Source organism: Chionomys nivalis, chromosome 14, assembly GCF_950005125.1.
Source record: "Chionomys nivalis chromosome 14, mChiNiv1.1, whole genome shotgun sequence".
Classification (NCBI taxonomy): domain Eukaryota; kingdom Metazoa; phylum Chordata; class Mammalia; order Rodentia; family Cricetidae; genus Chionomys; species Chionomys nivalis.
This window is the reverse complement of record NC_080099.1, coordinates 49,881,798-49,896,626: the sequence shown is the minus strand read 5'-3', so window position 1 is coordinate 49,896,626 and position 14,829 is coordinate 49,881,798. Positions and strand designations below refer to the sequence as shown.

At 38.7% G+C, this 14,829-nt stretch overlaps 1 protein-coding gene across 2 annotated transcripts in view; it reads left to right on the top strand.

The window, feature by feature from the left end:
* Positions 1-14,829, top strand: part of Iws1 (interacts with SUPT6H, CTD assembly factor 1) — a 37,874-nt gene that overhangs the window by 8,802 nt on the left and 14,243 nt on the right. For both annotated transcript variants that reach the window (XM_057788304.1, XM_057788305.1), the window contains exons 3-12: positions 1,039-1,945; positions 5,392-5,584; positions 6,521-6,578; positions 6,970-7,067; positions 8,932-9,082; positions 10,200-10,282; positions 12,182-12,311; positions 13,119-13,236; positions 13,948-14,059; positions 14,671-14,727. In XM_057788304.1, coding sequence (XP_057644287.1) covers positions 1,039-1,945; positions 5,392-5,584; positions 6,521-6,578; positions 6,970-7,067; positions 8,932-9,082; positions 10,200-10,282; positions 12,182-12,311; positions 13,119-13,236; positions 13,948-14,059; positions 14,671-14,727 — 1,907 coding nt within the window. The remainder of the gene's footprint in view (positions 1-1,038; positions 1,946-5,391; positions 5,585-6,520; positions 6,579-6,969; positions 7,068-8,931; positions 9,083-10,199; positions 10,283-12,181; positions 12,312-13,118; positions 13,237-13,947; positions 14,060-14,670; positions 14,728-14,829) is intronic.

Here is a 14,829-nt window from a genome sequence, read left to right as displayed (position 1 = left end):
TCGCACTGTTATATACTAGTTCCATTTAAACTCTTTTATGTGTGTGTATCTTTTAGGAAGTGCCACAGTAGTAGGTTTCCATATGACTTTTCAGAATGCCTTTAGTATTAGTTATCCCTCCCTGTATTCCTTTACTATTCCTTCTCATCCCCTGCCCCTTTAATCTTTTCCTCTCCTTTTTCTTTTTTTCTTTTTTCTTTTTTTTTTGACACAGGGTCTCCTACTTTATAGTTCAAGCTGGCCTCAGGCTCTCTTCCTCGTGCCTCAGCCTCCTGAGTACTGACATAGGTGTACATCACATCCTCTGTTTAAGTGGAAGCCTGTTTTCTTGGCCTGAAAAGTACTTGTTAAGAAGAGAAAGTGAACCAGCTGGAAACATAATGCTGGCCTTTTTGTTTGTTTGTTTGTTTCGAGACAGGGTTTCTCTGTAGCTTTGGAGCCTGTCCTGGAACTAGCTCTTGTAGACCAGGCTGGCCTCCAGCTCACAAAGATCCACCTGCCTCTGCCTCCTGAGTGCTGGGATTAGAGGCATGTGCCACCACTGCCTGACTATAATGCTGACTTTTAATAGGTGCTTTGAGAATAGGAACTACTTTTGTGTTGGTTGAGATTTTCATGGGTGAATATATGCTGTTTGACATTTGAATAATTAAAGTTTTTATAGTGAAGTTTTTTTTCCCTTAAATAATGCCAATTTTATAGAACTCAGGATTATACCTTTGTGAAAAACTTGGTTATATGTTTTTATTATTTCTTTGGGTAACTAGAATTGTATGAGGAATTAAGGGTCTGTTTTTAAACATAGCTCTGCATGTAGGAATATGCTTTACAGGTTTGATTATACTTGTCTTTGGGGGCCAGACTGTGACATTCCATTTCACAGACTGTCCTTAGTTTAAAGTGATGTTTCTTTATTGGTATAGGATGAAAAATCTTCTTATAAGTATACACATATTCCTACATTTAAAAAAATTATTGGAATTTTTTAAACCTTACATTACCTTTTTTGACATTGCTAATTTTTTCTTATGTTTTCAGAATGAAACTAGCGATCGAGAAGATGGCTTGAACAAGACACTTAATGGAACAGACTCTGAGAACGATGAGCCCTCCAATCTTAATGCCAGTGATTCTGAAAGTGAGGAACTTCACAGGGCAAAGGACAGTGACTCTGAATATGAGGGGCATGCAGAGTCTCCTGCCAGTGATTCTGAAAATGAAGACGTCAACCAGCATGGGAGCGACTCTGAAAATGAAGAGCTTCTTAATGGACATGCAAGTGACTCAGAAAAGGAAGAGGTTAGAAAGCATGCTGCCAGTGACTCTGAAGCTGAGGACACTCTACAGCCTCAGGTCAGTGAGTCGGACAGCGAAGATCCCCCAAGGCCCCAGGCCAGTGACTCAGAAAATGAGGAGCCTCCCAAACCTCGTATAAGTGACTCGGAAAGCGAGGAGCTCCCCAAACCTCGGATCAGTGACTCGGAAAGTGAGGAGCCCCCAAGGCCACAGGCCAGTGACTCGGAAAGTGAGGAGCTCCCCAAACCCCGAGTCAGCGACTCGGAAAGTGAGGAGCCTCCAAGGCCACAGGCCAGTGACTCAGAAAGTGAAGAGCTCCCCAAACCCCGAGTCAGCGACTCAGAAAGTGAGGAGCCTCAGAAAGGACCTGCTAGTGATTCGGAAGCCGAGGATGCCTCCAGACCCAAACACAAGCCAGAGTCAGACGACAGTGATGCAGAGAATAAGAGGGAAGATTCGGAAATGCAGAATGAGTCAGAGGGCCATGCAGACAGAAAAAGACTCCACAGCTCTGACAGTGAGGAGGAGGAAGAACCGAAAAGGCAGAAACTGGATAGTGATGAAGATGAAGAAAAGGAGGGGGATGAGGAGAAAGTAGCAAAGCGGAAGGCTACTGTGCTTTCTGATAGTGACGATGAAGAAAAAGCATGTAAGGAAGTTTATTAGACTGTAGCTTTTCTTACTATCTGTATTTATAACTGAAATAGTGGATCCTTTTCTGCTATATTTTAGTGTACATTGTGATGTTAATTTCATTATAGCCTTTTCACATAGAAATACATAGTATTTTTAATCATACTTAACCTCATTATCCTGTCATATCCCACTCACACTACTCCCCTCATATCTTCTTATTTTTTATGGATATTTTTTGTTTTTGCCTTGTTTTTGTAACCAAATGAGTTTAATTAGAAGCCATGTACCTTACTTTGGCTCTACCACTGAAGAAAAAAATTCCTCCTTGGCTGGGGTCTTCTGTGACTGCTAGTTCACATTTCACTGGGACAGGAACTGAGCCTTAGAAGTCCTTCTTTGTTAGCTGTTACACAGTGTTGAATGCCTACATCCAGCAGGGTTTGGAGGGATTCTGTTTAGAGACTAACTCTGCGAGGTGTTAGTCTTTGCTGCCTCAGACTCCATTTTCACAGCTAATACTTTTTACTTAATATCTTTTTGTGCAACTTGTCTTTTTAGACAAAGCAATACATTCCTTTGTAGTAACATTTGTTGCAGGAGAAAATACTGTACATACGGTCATAATTTGATTCATTGAGTTTTTGTTTCCAACACCTCCACAACCTAAAATCTCAATGTTCTTGCTTTTTCTTCTGTATTGCTTTTTCCATTCAGATTTCTCGTCTGTTTTGTAGACTTTTACCCATGTGTGTTGCTGACTCTGTTCTCTGAGAGTGGATTAAATTTATTATGCTTTGTATCCTTTCAGATTATTGATCATTTTTATGAAAAAGGTTTTGGAATTTTTATTTGTCATTTTAACTGCTTCAGTACCTTTTGATTTTGTTAGTTGAGTCATGTGGCCTTGCTTTTTCACATTTCTTGTATTTTGTGTGGTGATTTACGTACTTACTGGTTTGGATATCTTCTCTTCATTGGGGCGGGAATCATTTTACTGAGCAGTCTGATCTCCAAGGCTCAGTCCCGTCTTAGTAAGTGAGGAGACAGACTGCTGTAGCAGTGACATCATCAAACCACACAAGATCTAGAAAGAGGCTTAAATTTAGCCCTTGCACCTAATACAGCAGTGGGCAGAAGACAGGAAATGACATAACTACTGTGGAGTGATCTGTGAAGTTAGAAATTACCCAGGGCAAGTGTGGAAATGATCAGTGGGGAAAGGAAGGCAAGGAAGGAGAGGAAAAGAGAAATAAGGCATAACAGAGGAAAGCTGATGACGTTTTATAGAGGAAGACAAAAGAACAAGAAATTAGAGAAAAATTTAAAAGAAAACTAACACTTTAGTAATAAAAACCTTTAAAAACAAAATTAGATAAATGTAAGAATGGGAATTTTAAAGATTTCTTTTTAAGCCAATAAGGTAAAACCAAAATACTGCTAATGATGGGATGGGTTAAAAGAAAACTAACACTTTAGTAATAAAAACCTTTAAAAACAAAATTAGATAAAATGTAAGAATGGGAATTTTAAAGATTTTTTTTTTTAAGTCAATAAGGTAAAACCAAAATACTGCTAATGATGGGATGGGGAAAGACAGACAAAGGTCAAACAGAAAAATATGAAACTAAGGAAAAGAAAAAATTTTGTTCAAGAATGGTAATAAAAATACATAAGCAAATTAAATGAAGATGTAAAGGGGGACAACCAGAATTAAAAATTCAGTACAGTAAAAAAAAAAAATCCTGCATAACTATGCAGGAGAAAAAAATTACATGAAAAAAGTTTCTGTATGGATGTAGTTTCTTTATGGTTCCTTAAAAATTAAAGATTGCCACTTCTGTGCACAAGAGAGGGTCAGTTGAATTTAGTTTATGCTGTGTGTGTTCTGAGATTGTCTATGTGTCTTGTGTCTACCAGAGTTGTCTTCAGTTTTTCATTTTGGTGTATCAGAGTCTCTAACTGGCCTGATCTTTGCATACCATATATGTTTTGTGGACTGGGTAGATTCTTGTAATCTTACCAGACTCATCAGACTGACTGTTTTAGCTTGGAGTGGGGAAGGTAGTGTGGAAAGCAACTGCAACACTGAATTTTTTTTCCTTGTTTCTTTTTTTGTGTGTGTTTTTGAGACAGGATTTCTCTGTGTAGCCTTGGCTGTCCTAGAATTCTGTATATCAGGTTAGCCTTGAACACAGAACTCAGATCCACCTGCCTCTGCCTCCCTAGTTCTGGGATTAAAGGCACACTCCACCACTGCCAGGCCAACTTCTTATTTTTAAGGCCTCCTGAGTACTGGTCACACTGCTGGACAGATGCAGCTGTTTCTATCAAGTACACCCTGAAATTTTAGAGTTCTTGGACTCTAGCACAGGGAACAACAGATAGATGATTCCAGACTTTGATCTATTCACTGTCCTCTGGCTCAGAGCTATCATACTCTGGGGTACTTCTCAGTGATGAGATCTGTTCCCTTTCCCTGTCTTTCTTTGTGCACTTCCTAGCCTGATGCAGCTTTCTGCTGTCTGCACATTGGTCCACTATGATCTAGTTCTTCTTCCTCTTCACCACTGCCTCTCTGGGCCTTCCCTCATGCAAGGGTGGTGGCAAGCCAAACAGCAAGTCCCAGACCTATGGATGTTCCTGATTTCAAGCCCTTGGGGGTAGCTCAGTAACAGTAGATTCTCTCTCAAGATTATGCCTGGCTATTGCCCTGTGATTATTCATGGGTTTCCCTTCCTTTGGAAGAATCATTGTCTTAAACCCCAAAAGATTTGGGGGCTCATGAGAGCTGTAGACTGTCCTGAGGGTATGACTACCTGACTTCCATCTAGCTTACTTCATCTAACACGGGTTTGACTGGCTGCTTTGTATTCTTTGTCTTTGTTCTTGTTCCTTCCAGACTCGTGTCGTGTCTTAGGAAAAAGATTTCCCAAGCTTTTCCTTTTCTCTTGTTGAGGTACAGTCAGCTTTTTCTTATTTTTTTACAGAAGCAGCCTCAGGTCCACCATCTTACCCAGAAGTCTGATGCTACAATAAGGAACATGGGGGATACACAGTTTAGGTTAAAGGCTGCATAGCCCAGAAAGGATGCCCATTCTGCCAAGCAGACTATTAATTTTCTGTGGCCCTGCAAACGGAAAGGTGGCCACTGATACTTGCTTACATTGGTGATATCTTTATCATGTAGCCATTCCTTCCTAGGTAAAGCAGCAGAAAGTGTGTAAAATGACTATCAGTGTACCTATTTGTATGTTTCTGATGCTGAGAATAGAACCTCGGGACCTTGTGCTTGCTTAGGCAAGTACTCTACTACTGAGTTACACCAGTTGTTTGGGAACTTTCTTCTTTTTCTAATTCATGCGTTAGCTATTTGATTTTTTCCCAGTGCTCACATTTTCACAGCCCGTTACACTTAGTAATATATAACAAAATAACACAAGTGATCGTATTTTCTAACAGCAGCAAAGAAGAGTCGAGTTGTCTCTGATCCTGACGATTCTGATAGTGATGTTGTATCAGACAAGTCAAGTAAAAGAGAGAAGACAGCAGCATCTGACAGTGAAGAAGAAGGAGGGAAAGAAGAATCATCTGGAAAGAAAAATGAAGAGAAGGACCTATTTGGGAGTGACAGTGAATCAGGCAATGAAGAAGAGTAAGTGAAAACAAGGGGGTTTTCAGGGTTCTTCAGTAGCGAAGAGGGACTTGATGAGGTGCAAGACCTCAGCTGCCTAGCTGCTTGGCTTTGGCTTTAGGACATCTGTGCTGAAGTACTGTACACACAACACAAGTGGGTCTCGGTTAGGGTCGGTGCTGAAGTACTGTACACACAACAACACAAGTGGGTCTCAGGGTTAGGGTCTGTGCTGAAGTACTGTACACACAACAACACAAGTGGGTCTCAGGGTTAGGGTCGGTGCTGAAGTATTGTACACACTACAACACGAGTGGGTCTCAGGGTTAGGATCGGTGCTGAAGTATTGTACACACTACAACACGAGTGGATCTCAGGGTTAGGGTCGGTGCTGAAGTATTGTACACACTACAGCACGAGTGGGTCTCGGTTAGGGTCGGTGCTGAAGTACTGTACACACTACAACACGAGTGGGTCTCAGGGTTAGGGTCGGTGCTGAAGTACTGTACACACTACAACACGAGTGGGTCTCAATATGTTGACTGAGGAGATTGAAATGAATGTGTTGTGGCTCCATTTATGTGGTGTTTAAGAGCTTATAAAATTCATGGTGCTGGGGTCAGTGATCATGTTACCTCTGGGTCTTGGTGGTGGACGGTTTATTTAAAAGGGCTGTAAGGGGTTGAGGATGTGGCACAGTCAGTGGAGTGTTGGAAATGAAACAAAATGCCCTCACCTGTGGGTTGAGTGCTGCATGAGAAAAGGCTATGAGGAAGCGTCTAGAGAAATAGGCTTCTGCTTAGGGCACTGGTTATATGAGTGCTTATGTTTGTTAAAGCCCATTAACCTTTGTGCCTAAGGTCTGCACATTTTACTGTCCATAAATACCTTGTTTGTAAAATGATACATGTGCAAATGTAAGAAAGCTGATGGGTGGTTTTATATTTGGTTTTCTAGAAATCTTATTGCAGATATATTTGGAGAATCTGGTGATGAAGAGGAAGAGGAATTTACAGTAAGTTTAAGATAGGACTATTGTTTTAATTGCATTGTTTCATTTCTGTGGTAGCAGTTCTCTAATACAACGAAATAGTACAAAGCCTTACAAAGAATAAAAGGATTTCAGGTTGGAGAATTTGGGAACTTCAGGTCATTGTCTCCTACCCTCTGAATAGTACGCTGACATATGTGTGATAAGAGACTAAAGCATGGAAGTGCTTCCTGGGACAAAGCAGACTCCCACACCAGTGGCCAAGGGGGATCTTTTGCTGTACCATTCTTGATACCTGTTCAATATGCTTTGTCCTTTGTGGCTATATTATTTAATGGGCGAAGTCAGGTATTTTTAGAAGTAGGAAATCTGTAAGGTGGTTATGATAGCTGGGCCTAACCCACTGTACCTTTAGGGTTTTAACCAAGAGGATTTGGAGGAAGAGAAGAATGAAACACAGCTGAAAGAAGCTGAAGACTCGGACTCTGATGATAACATCAAAAGAGGAAAGCAGTGAGTGTTTTTGTGTTGGTTTTAAGAAAGTTCAGCCAAACTGAGGTGAAGGTAGAGACTGTTGAGCTTTCCTGGTTCTCATCTAGGTTCCCAGACTTGAAGAGTATGTTTCGTATTTCTCCTTCACCTCCTCAATATACTGTTAGTGAGATGTTCGCTGTTACTTGCTCTGTGCTCAGATGTCGTAAATTATAGATTATACGATACTTTTAATTTATAACAACATAAAATAACTTAATATAAAAGTTTTTGAGAGAAAAAAGTTCATTTCGGGTGGCAGGGGAAGCAAATATAAAGTAAATACAAAAATGTTTCTTAATTATACTCTACTTCTGTTAAAATAATTGCGAACCATGTCCAGAAAAAGATGATGCCATGAACGAACGGAGTGATAACCACTGTTCACAGTTGTGAAGATTATGCTTTCAGTGATGTGCAAGAATTAAGAAGCAGAATTTAGGTGCTTCTTTGAGAAATTTAAATTTATTAGTATGTGGCAGAGTGAGATAGCACCCTCTTAAGTGTAATGATGATAGCTATAAAGGCCAGGCACTTAGCATGTGTGTACTCACTTTGTTTTAAGTTGTGCTCTTCATTACTAAAATGTGGCAGTTGATTCTTTTTTTCATAGTCATGGTTCATAAGACAAAGCATTCAAATAATTGAACATTTTCTATTTCTAAAAAAGCAGTTCACCTCAACTGAAAGTGCTCCTAACCAAAGATTTGAAATGTTTGTTCTCAACCTCATGGATGACAGGTGTAAATGTGGCATATGAAAAGCTTAGGCCTGTTTGTGTTACTATTTATCAGTAGTGCAGAACAGGAATTGGATATGAAGTGTAAGGTTCACTCTTGTGGTAGTAAGTTATGTGTATTTGAGCTTTTTAAAAAAGTAGTGTCGGGGTATATCGTGTAGCTCAGGTTGATTGAAGAAAGAAGGCATTCCAAGATGAATTTTTTTTTAATTTTTTTAAAAAAGAAAACAGACTATCTTTTTCATTTTACATACCAGTCCCAGTTTCCACTCCCTCTTCCCAATTCCTCCACATACCTCCCACCCTACCCCCACCCACTCCTCAGAGAGGGTAAGGCACATTGCTTTGGGAAAGGTCCAAGGTCCTCCCTACTATATCTAAACTGAGCAAGGTATCCCTCCAAAGAGAATGGGTTCCCAAAAATCCTGGTGCCAGTGGCCCCGCAGTCTGCCCCAGCCATACAGCTGTCACCCACATTCAGAGGATCTAGTTTGGTCCTATGCCCAAGATGAATTTTAAGGCATATGTGGTAGCAAGAAAGTCCAGCCTCTCTCATGGACTGAACTCCTCTCCAACAAAGGTGTATTTATTGATTGTTACACACAAGTATTTCCTCATACCAAGGTCTCTAATCTAATTTATGTGTCTTACTAAAGGAAAGCATCACATTGCCTGCCCCCTCCCCAGCCCATTATTATGTATCATTTGCAATACACAATAATATAAGATCAAAGTCCTGGGGTGGCTGCAATACCCCTTCAGCAAAACAATTGCTGTTTTCCAGGAGGATTCTTCAAGGTCAAAGTACTTTTAAAGAACAGCTGTTTATTCTAATATCTATCCTGGATACAGTAACTGCTAAATTCATATAGCAAAGTAGCCACTTTGCCAAGCATGGTAGCGCACGCTTTTAATCCTAGCACTCGGGAGGCAGAGGCAGGTGGATCTCTGTGAGTTCGAGGACAGCCAGGGCTATGTATAGAGACCCTGTTTCAAAATAAAACAAAAGTAGCACTTCTTTGACTCAAGATTAGACAATTTGATGTTCTTAATTGTAATTAAAGAAGGTGTATGATCAAAGAGCTTGATTTTTGTGTTACTGCCTAGTATGGACTTTCTGTCGGATTTTGAGATGATGTTACAACGAAAAAAGAACATGTGTGGCAAACGTAGGCGAAATCGAGATGGGAGCACTTTTATTAGTGATGCAGATGACGTTGTGAGTGCCATGATTGTAAAGATGAATGAAGCTGCTGAGGTAGGATGTCACTTCTAAGTTACCGCCTTCTTTCCCCACAAGATTGATAGTGCGGTATCTTTTTTCCTTAAATGTTTAACTTTAGACTGCTGTAAAAGACTTGTTGTTTTCTGTGATAAAGTATCTACTTGCTAAATTTTAATCCTATAAATCTTAATTTTCAAAATTTAGCTTATTTTGGTTAGAAAAAAAAGTTAAGTAAAAATGAATCTTTAAGTGAATGGGAGGTTTGTTGTCATAGCTACCTTGGTCCACTACCAAGGTTGATGTCTATTTAAATACAAAATATGCTAAAAAGTCATTTGTTGTTTTACCCCTGATCAGTAGATTGTAGCCGACTCATTATACTGGAATATATATTCCTTTAATTTGGAAATAGATATCTATTGAATTATTGAAAATTGGCAAATGTGTTTAAAAACTAATTCTGATCCTTGAGAACTTGCAGAGATGCTTTTGTTTTTTGTTTTGAGATGCTGGGAACTGAACCCAGGCACTTGGCAGCCAAAGGCAAATGCTCTATCACTCAGCTTCACCACCAGCCCCTTGCTGAGATAGTCCATGGGGTTTGATGATCTGTCTTGACTTTATTTGAGACAGTTCGAGTGTGTCAAGAAAAATAAGTAGGTGTATAATTAAATGAAAAACCCTGTGTTTGTTGAAATGTACGTTGGATATGCTATTGTATATTTGTAGAATTTAGTATTTTTTTTATAATTAAAAAAAGTAGAAATTACCCAAGTAATATTTTTGGTAATAGGCCATACTTTCCTTGCTCATGGAAAGATAATTCTTGAAGATAAACCAGACTTTCGCAGCTATATACTGTTCCTTGAATGAATTCCGAAAGCTTAGAAAACTTTTTAGTACTATAAATGAAGTTGTCTCTCAGTTCTAATCGTTAAAAAGGAATGTAAAATATCTGTGGGTTTGATTGACGGGACAGATTAGGAGTTTGGCTTTGTGTAAAACAGCTCCTCCTTTCAGAAAACTTATACTTTCTTTGAGTAATTATTTTAAGGTTCAGAATTGTAGTAGTTATTATAATTGTGTATTAAAAGTTAATATTGCTTTATTTTAAACCCTTTTTTGGGGGGGTATTCTGTTTTTTGAATAGGAAGACAGGCAATTGAATAATCAAAAGAAGCCAGCACTGAAAAAACTAACCTTATTGCCTACTGTGGTTATGCACCTTAAAAAGTGAGTATTTTGTATTCCTGGAAAAAAATTCCTTCTAATAAAATGATATTCAAGGTGGGTAGTGGTGATGTAATCCTTTAATCCCAGCACTTTAGAGGCAGAGGCAGGCAGATATCTGATTTCAAGGCCAGCCTGGTCAATAGAAGGAGTTCCTGGGCAGCTAGAGCTAGTAACAGGAGGAGCAGGCTGCTTGTTGTCCCATCCTGCCTGGCCGGCTAGCTTCCACCCGAAATAATCACACAGAAACTGTATTCATTTAAACACTGCCTGGCCCATTAGCTCTAACCTCTTATTGGCTAACTCTTACATCTTGATTTAGCCTATTTCTGCTAATCTGTATATCACCATGAGGTTGTGGCTTACTGGGAAAGATTTAGCATGTCTGATTCTGGCAGCTCCATGGCGGTTCTCTCTCCTTCCCAGCATTCTGTTCTGTCTACTCCGCCTACCTAAGTTTTGCCCTATCAGGAGGCCAAGGCAGTTTCTTTATTCAACCAATGAAAGCAACACATAAACAGAAGGATCTCCTACACCATTTCCCCTTTTTTGTTTAAACAAAGAAAGGCTTCAACTTCAACATAGTAAAATTACATACAACAAAAGTTATCAAGCAAGAATTACAGTTACAATATTTATATCTATCTTTTATCATAACTAAGGAAAACTATAACTATCTATTCTTCAACTCCATCAAAGACTTTAGAAGAATATAATATTACCTAAGTAAACAGGAAGTGCATTGTAAGTACTATGTAGCCCTGGCTGTCCTGGAAACTTCCAGGCTGGCTTCAGACTCACAAGAGAGCCACCTGCTTCTGCCTTCTGAGGGCTGGTAGGCGTGCACCACCACTACCCGGCTCATAAATTTTTCTTAAACCTTAGTGCTTTTTACAAACAGAAAACTGGTAATATTAAAGAAAACCTGGAAATTTGCTAATTTTATTCTTTGTAGACAATTGAGACCTTGTAAATTTTCATCTATTTTTCCCAAGGTAGTAGGAAACAGCAAATCTTGGGAGATGTTGCTTGGAGCTCATGTTGTACAGATTTATTTGATTTGGACATCAGTGTCATTGCTCTGCTTTAATGATGCTTTTCCTAAATCCTTGTTGAGAAATTCTTTGATTAGTTTACTCACAGTTAGAAGCAGCTTTGTTTTCTCATTGAATAAAGTTACAGCCTAGTTTTGGAGTTGAAGAAATGCCTTAGCATACCAGGGAGCCAGCTTGAAAACTATTTTCTCCATTTTGACAGGCAAAGTTATTTTGCAGATTTCACATAGATATGTTGGATTTTTTAATTTATTCCATTGCATAAAGCAGAGTTTAAATATTGGTATTCTATTGAGATATGTTCTCCCTTCAGTAAAACTATATTTTCTTTGTTTTCTGAGAGAATAGCACAGTTGTTTTCCCCAATAGGTTGGGTTTGTTGTTGTTGTTTTAGTTGTAATAATTGGGCTTCATTTTTTTGACTATCATTGATACCAGTTTTAATATATTCATTAAGCCTGCATATCTTAATGAATTACCTTTGAGTGTAAGCTTTTATGCTGCTTTTAAAACTAGGAGTTGAGTAAATATTGAGTATATAAATAATTCTTTAAAAGCAGTTTTAAAATTATTTATTTATTTATTATGTATTTAATATTCTGTCTACATGTGTGTCTGCAGGCCAGAAAGAGGGCATCAGACCTCATTAGAGATGGTTGTGAGTCACTATGTGGTTGCTGGGAATTGAACTCAGGACCTTTGGAAGAGCAGGCAATGCTCTTAACTGCTGAGCCATCTTTCCAGCCCCATAAAAGCAGTTTTTTTAAACATCACTATGTAAGTAAAATCAGAGGATATAGGCTTGGCATTATTATCGTGTTCATTGCTGTTATCATTACTGTTGCAGGCAGGACCTTAAAGAAACATTTATTGACAGTGGTGTGATGTCTGCCATCAAAGAATGGCTTTCACCTTTACCAGATAGGAGTTTGCCTGCACTGAAGATTCGGGAAGAATTGTTGAAGATTCTGCAAGAGGTTAGCATAGATAATGTGTAATTCAATAAATATCTAATGTGGTTTCTATAATCAAGACCTGTATTTTTGTACCATTTACTTATTAATTTGTTCTGCTACAGCCTGCCAAAAAAGGGATTTTGGGAAAAGAGACCATACCTAATAAAATGAGCATAAAAAAAACTTTACAAAATTTGGTTGCTGGCAGTTTTCAAGAAAAGAGTTCTTAGTACAGCTATGGGTTTCTTTTAAGAGCAGTCTGGCAGTGAGCATGTAAGAGGCACTTGAAGTAGAAAGTGTGTTACATTTAGAGATTATAAACTTGAATTGTAATCTCTAGTTGGGGTCCCTTTTTGTATGATTAGGACACCTTAGACAAGCTGTTTAACATCTGAAGAACCTCTGCCTCACACTGCTAGGTGCTCTGTGTCTGTATTGGCTTATCTGCCTTTCACAATAAACTTGTAAGATAGGAGTAATGCCTCCATTTTATAGATGAAGACACTAAGACAAGTTAAATGATTTATCAGAGGTCATGCAGCTAGCTGGTGGGTGTGCATAGATTCAGGCTTAGGTTCAAGGCCTGAGCTGAACTGCTATCTTCATAAGTATGTGTAATTGGTATTTCCTCACATTGTTATATATCTTTACTTCACTAATACTGAAACCTTGACTTTTGATGTCAGCCCAAAGGATGTTCTATGTCTTCCTAGATCCTAAAAATAGAATTTTATATTAGTTCTCACATGAACAAATGAGGCCTTGGAGATCTGTAAATTAGCACGCCTCCTAGCTCCCGAGTAATTCATATGTCTTTTTGTTCCCCAGCTACCTAGTGTAAGCCAGGAGACCCTGAAGCATAGTGGGATTGGACGAGCAGTGATGTATCTGTATAAACACCCCAAGGAATCAAGGTCCAACAAGGATATGGCAGGGAAATTAATCAGTATGTAAAGTTTGCTTTTTATTTGTTTAATGTCTATAGAGGGAAAGATGTGCATATATAAAAGCTATATTTTTACCAATATTTGTTTACAATGATTCAGTAAAGTGGAATAGAAGAATTTTAGTGCCTATGCACAATTACTTTTTTCTCATATTCTTAAAATGCTCTTATTCATTTAAATATGCTTTTCAGTATTTACTATAGCAATTAAAAGCATACGTCTTCTAGCTGTGGACCAAGAATGTGGAGAGAGGGTAGAATGGAGGCCCTATAACTAGCCATGCCTAGTTCATAGTGTTGGCTCCACCACCTTCCTGCAAATACTCAGCTAGTGACCTAAGCTTCAAGCTTGGTCTCTACCTCTGTAATAAAGTGATTTTAATAGTTTTCTTTGGGTTATTATAAAGATTAAATGAGAGACTATGTAGAGAGCATTACTATCAAGGAAGTTAGCCACTGTTGCTGTTGTTAGCCCTCTGAGACCTTTTCTTTTCTTATGCTTACCTGTTTATGCCAGAGAAATCTAGATCCTAACAGAAGAACATACTGTTACGAACTCTAGGTTTGTTTTCATTCTTCCTGTGTTCCACATTTTAAAAAGGGATACTCTATATAATACTCTATAAATAATATTATCCAATATTAGGGTGTGATTATTTAAAAACCCAGGAGAAATACTATTTTATGGACTAAATTATTAATTTACTATAGATGAGTGGTCTCGGCCTATATTTGGACTTACCTCCAACTATAAAGGAATGACAAGAGAAGAAAGGGAGCAGAGAGATCTAGAACAAATGCCTCAGCGGCGAAGAATGAGCAGGTATGAGGGAACAGGTATGATGCACAAGTGTAATTTAATGCAGCCGTGTATGGGGCAGACCTTTCTGGGACAGCTGAATGCAGTGTGCTCCCTCACAGTGCTGGAGTGCTAGAGATTGTAGTAGTTTAGCCATTTGCAAAAAACAAGTTTCTCAGTCCCAGTTTCAAAACCCTAGGAGAAAAAAATATTGGTTCAAACTATCAGTATTCTGGATACATCCTGGGAGGGCAGGGTTATCGGTAACAAGTATAGCTTGTGTAGAACACTGGGAATGAAACATACTGCATGAATGAATATTAAGGTGAACAAACTTTAAAAGAATTACAAGTTCTCAGGCCAGCAAGAAGACTCAGAAGATAAAAGCACTTGCTGTGAGAGTCTGGCGACCTGACAGATCCCAAGAACCCAAGTTAAGTAAGAAAGAAAAGTTATCCTCTGACTGCCACTGTACAGCCTCATGCGCGCACACAGACACACATACACAATGTTTTTTAAAAGTGCTTCCTATGATTCAATATAAAGGCACTTAGTATGGTATAAATTTGATATTTTGATGTGCTTTTCCTAGTTGTAAGAATTAAGATCCAGATGTCTGTTTATTCTTTTCCCAGCACTGGTGGTCAGACACCGCGAAGAGACTTGGAGAAGGTGCTGACAGGAGAGGAAAAGTAAGAGTTTTGTCTTGATTTTTCTTAGCATGTATAGAGGATTTCTGTTTTATTATAAGGATAGTATTAAGTTATGTGTTCCCATTGGCAAAGGGTAATTTT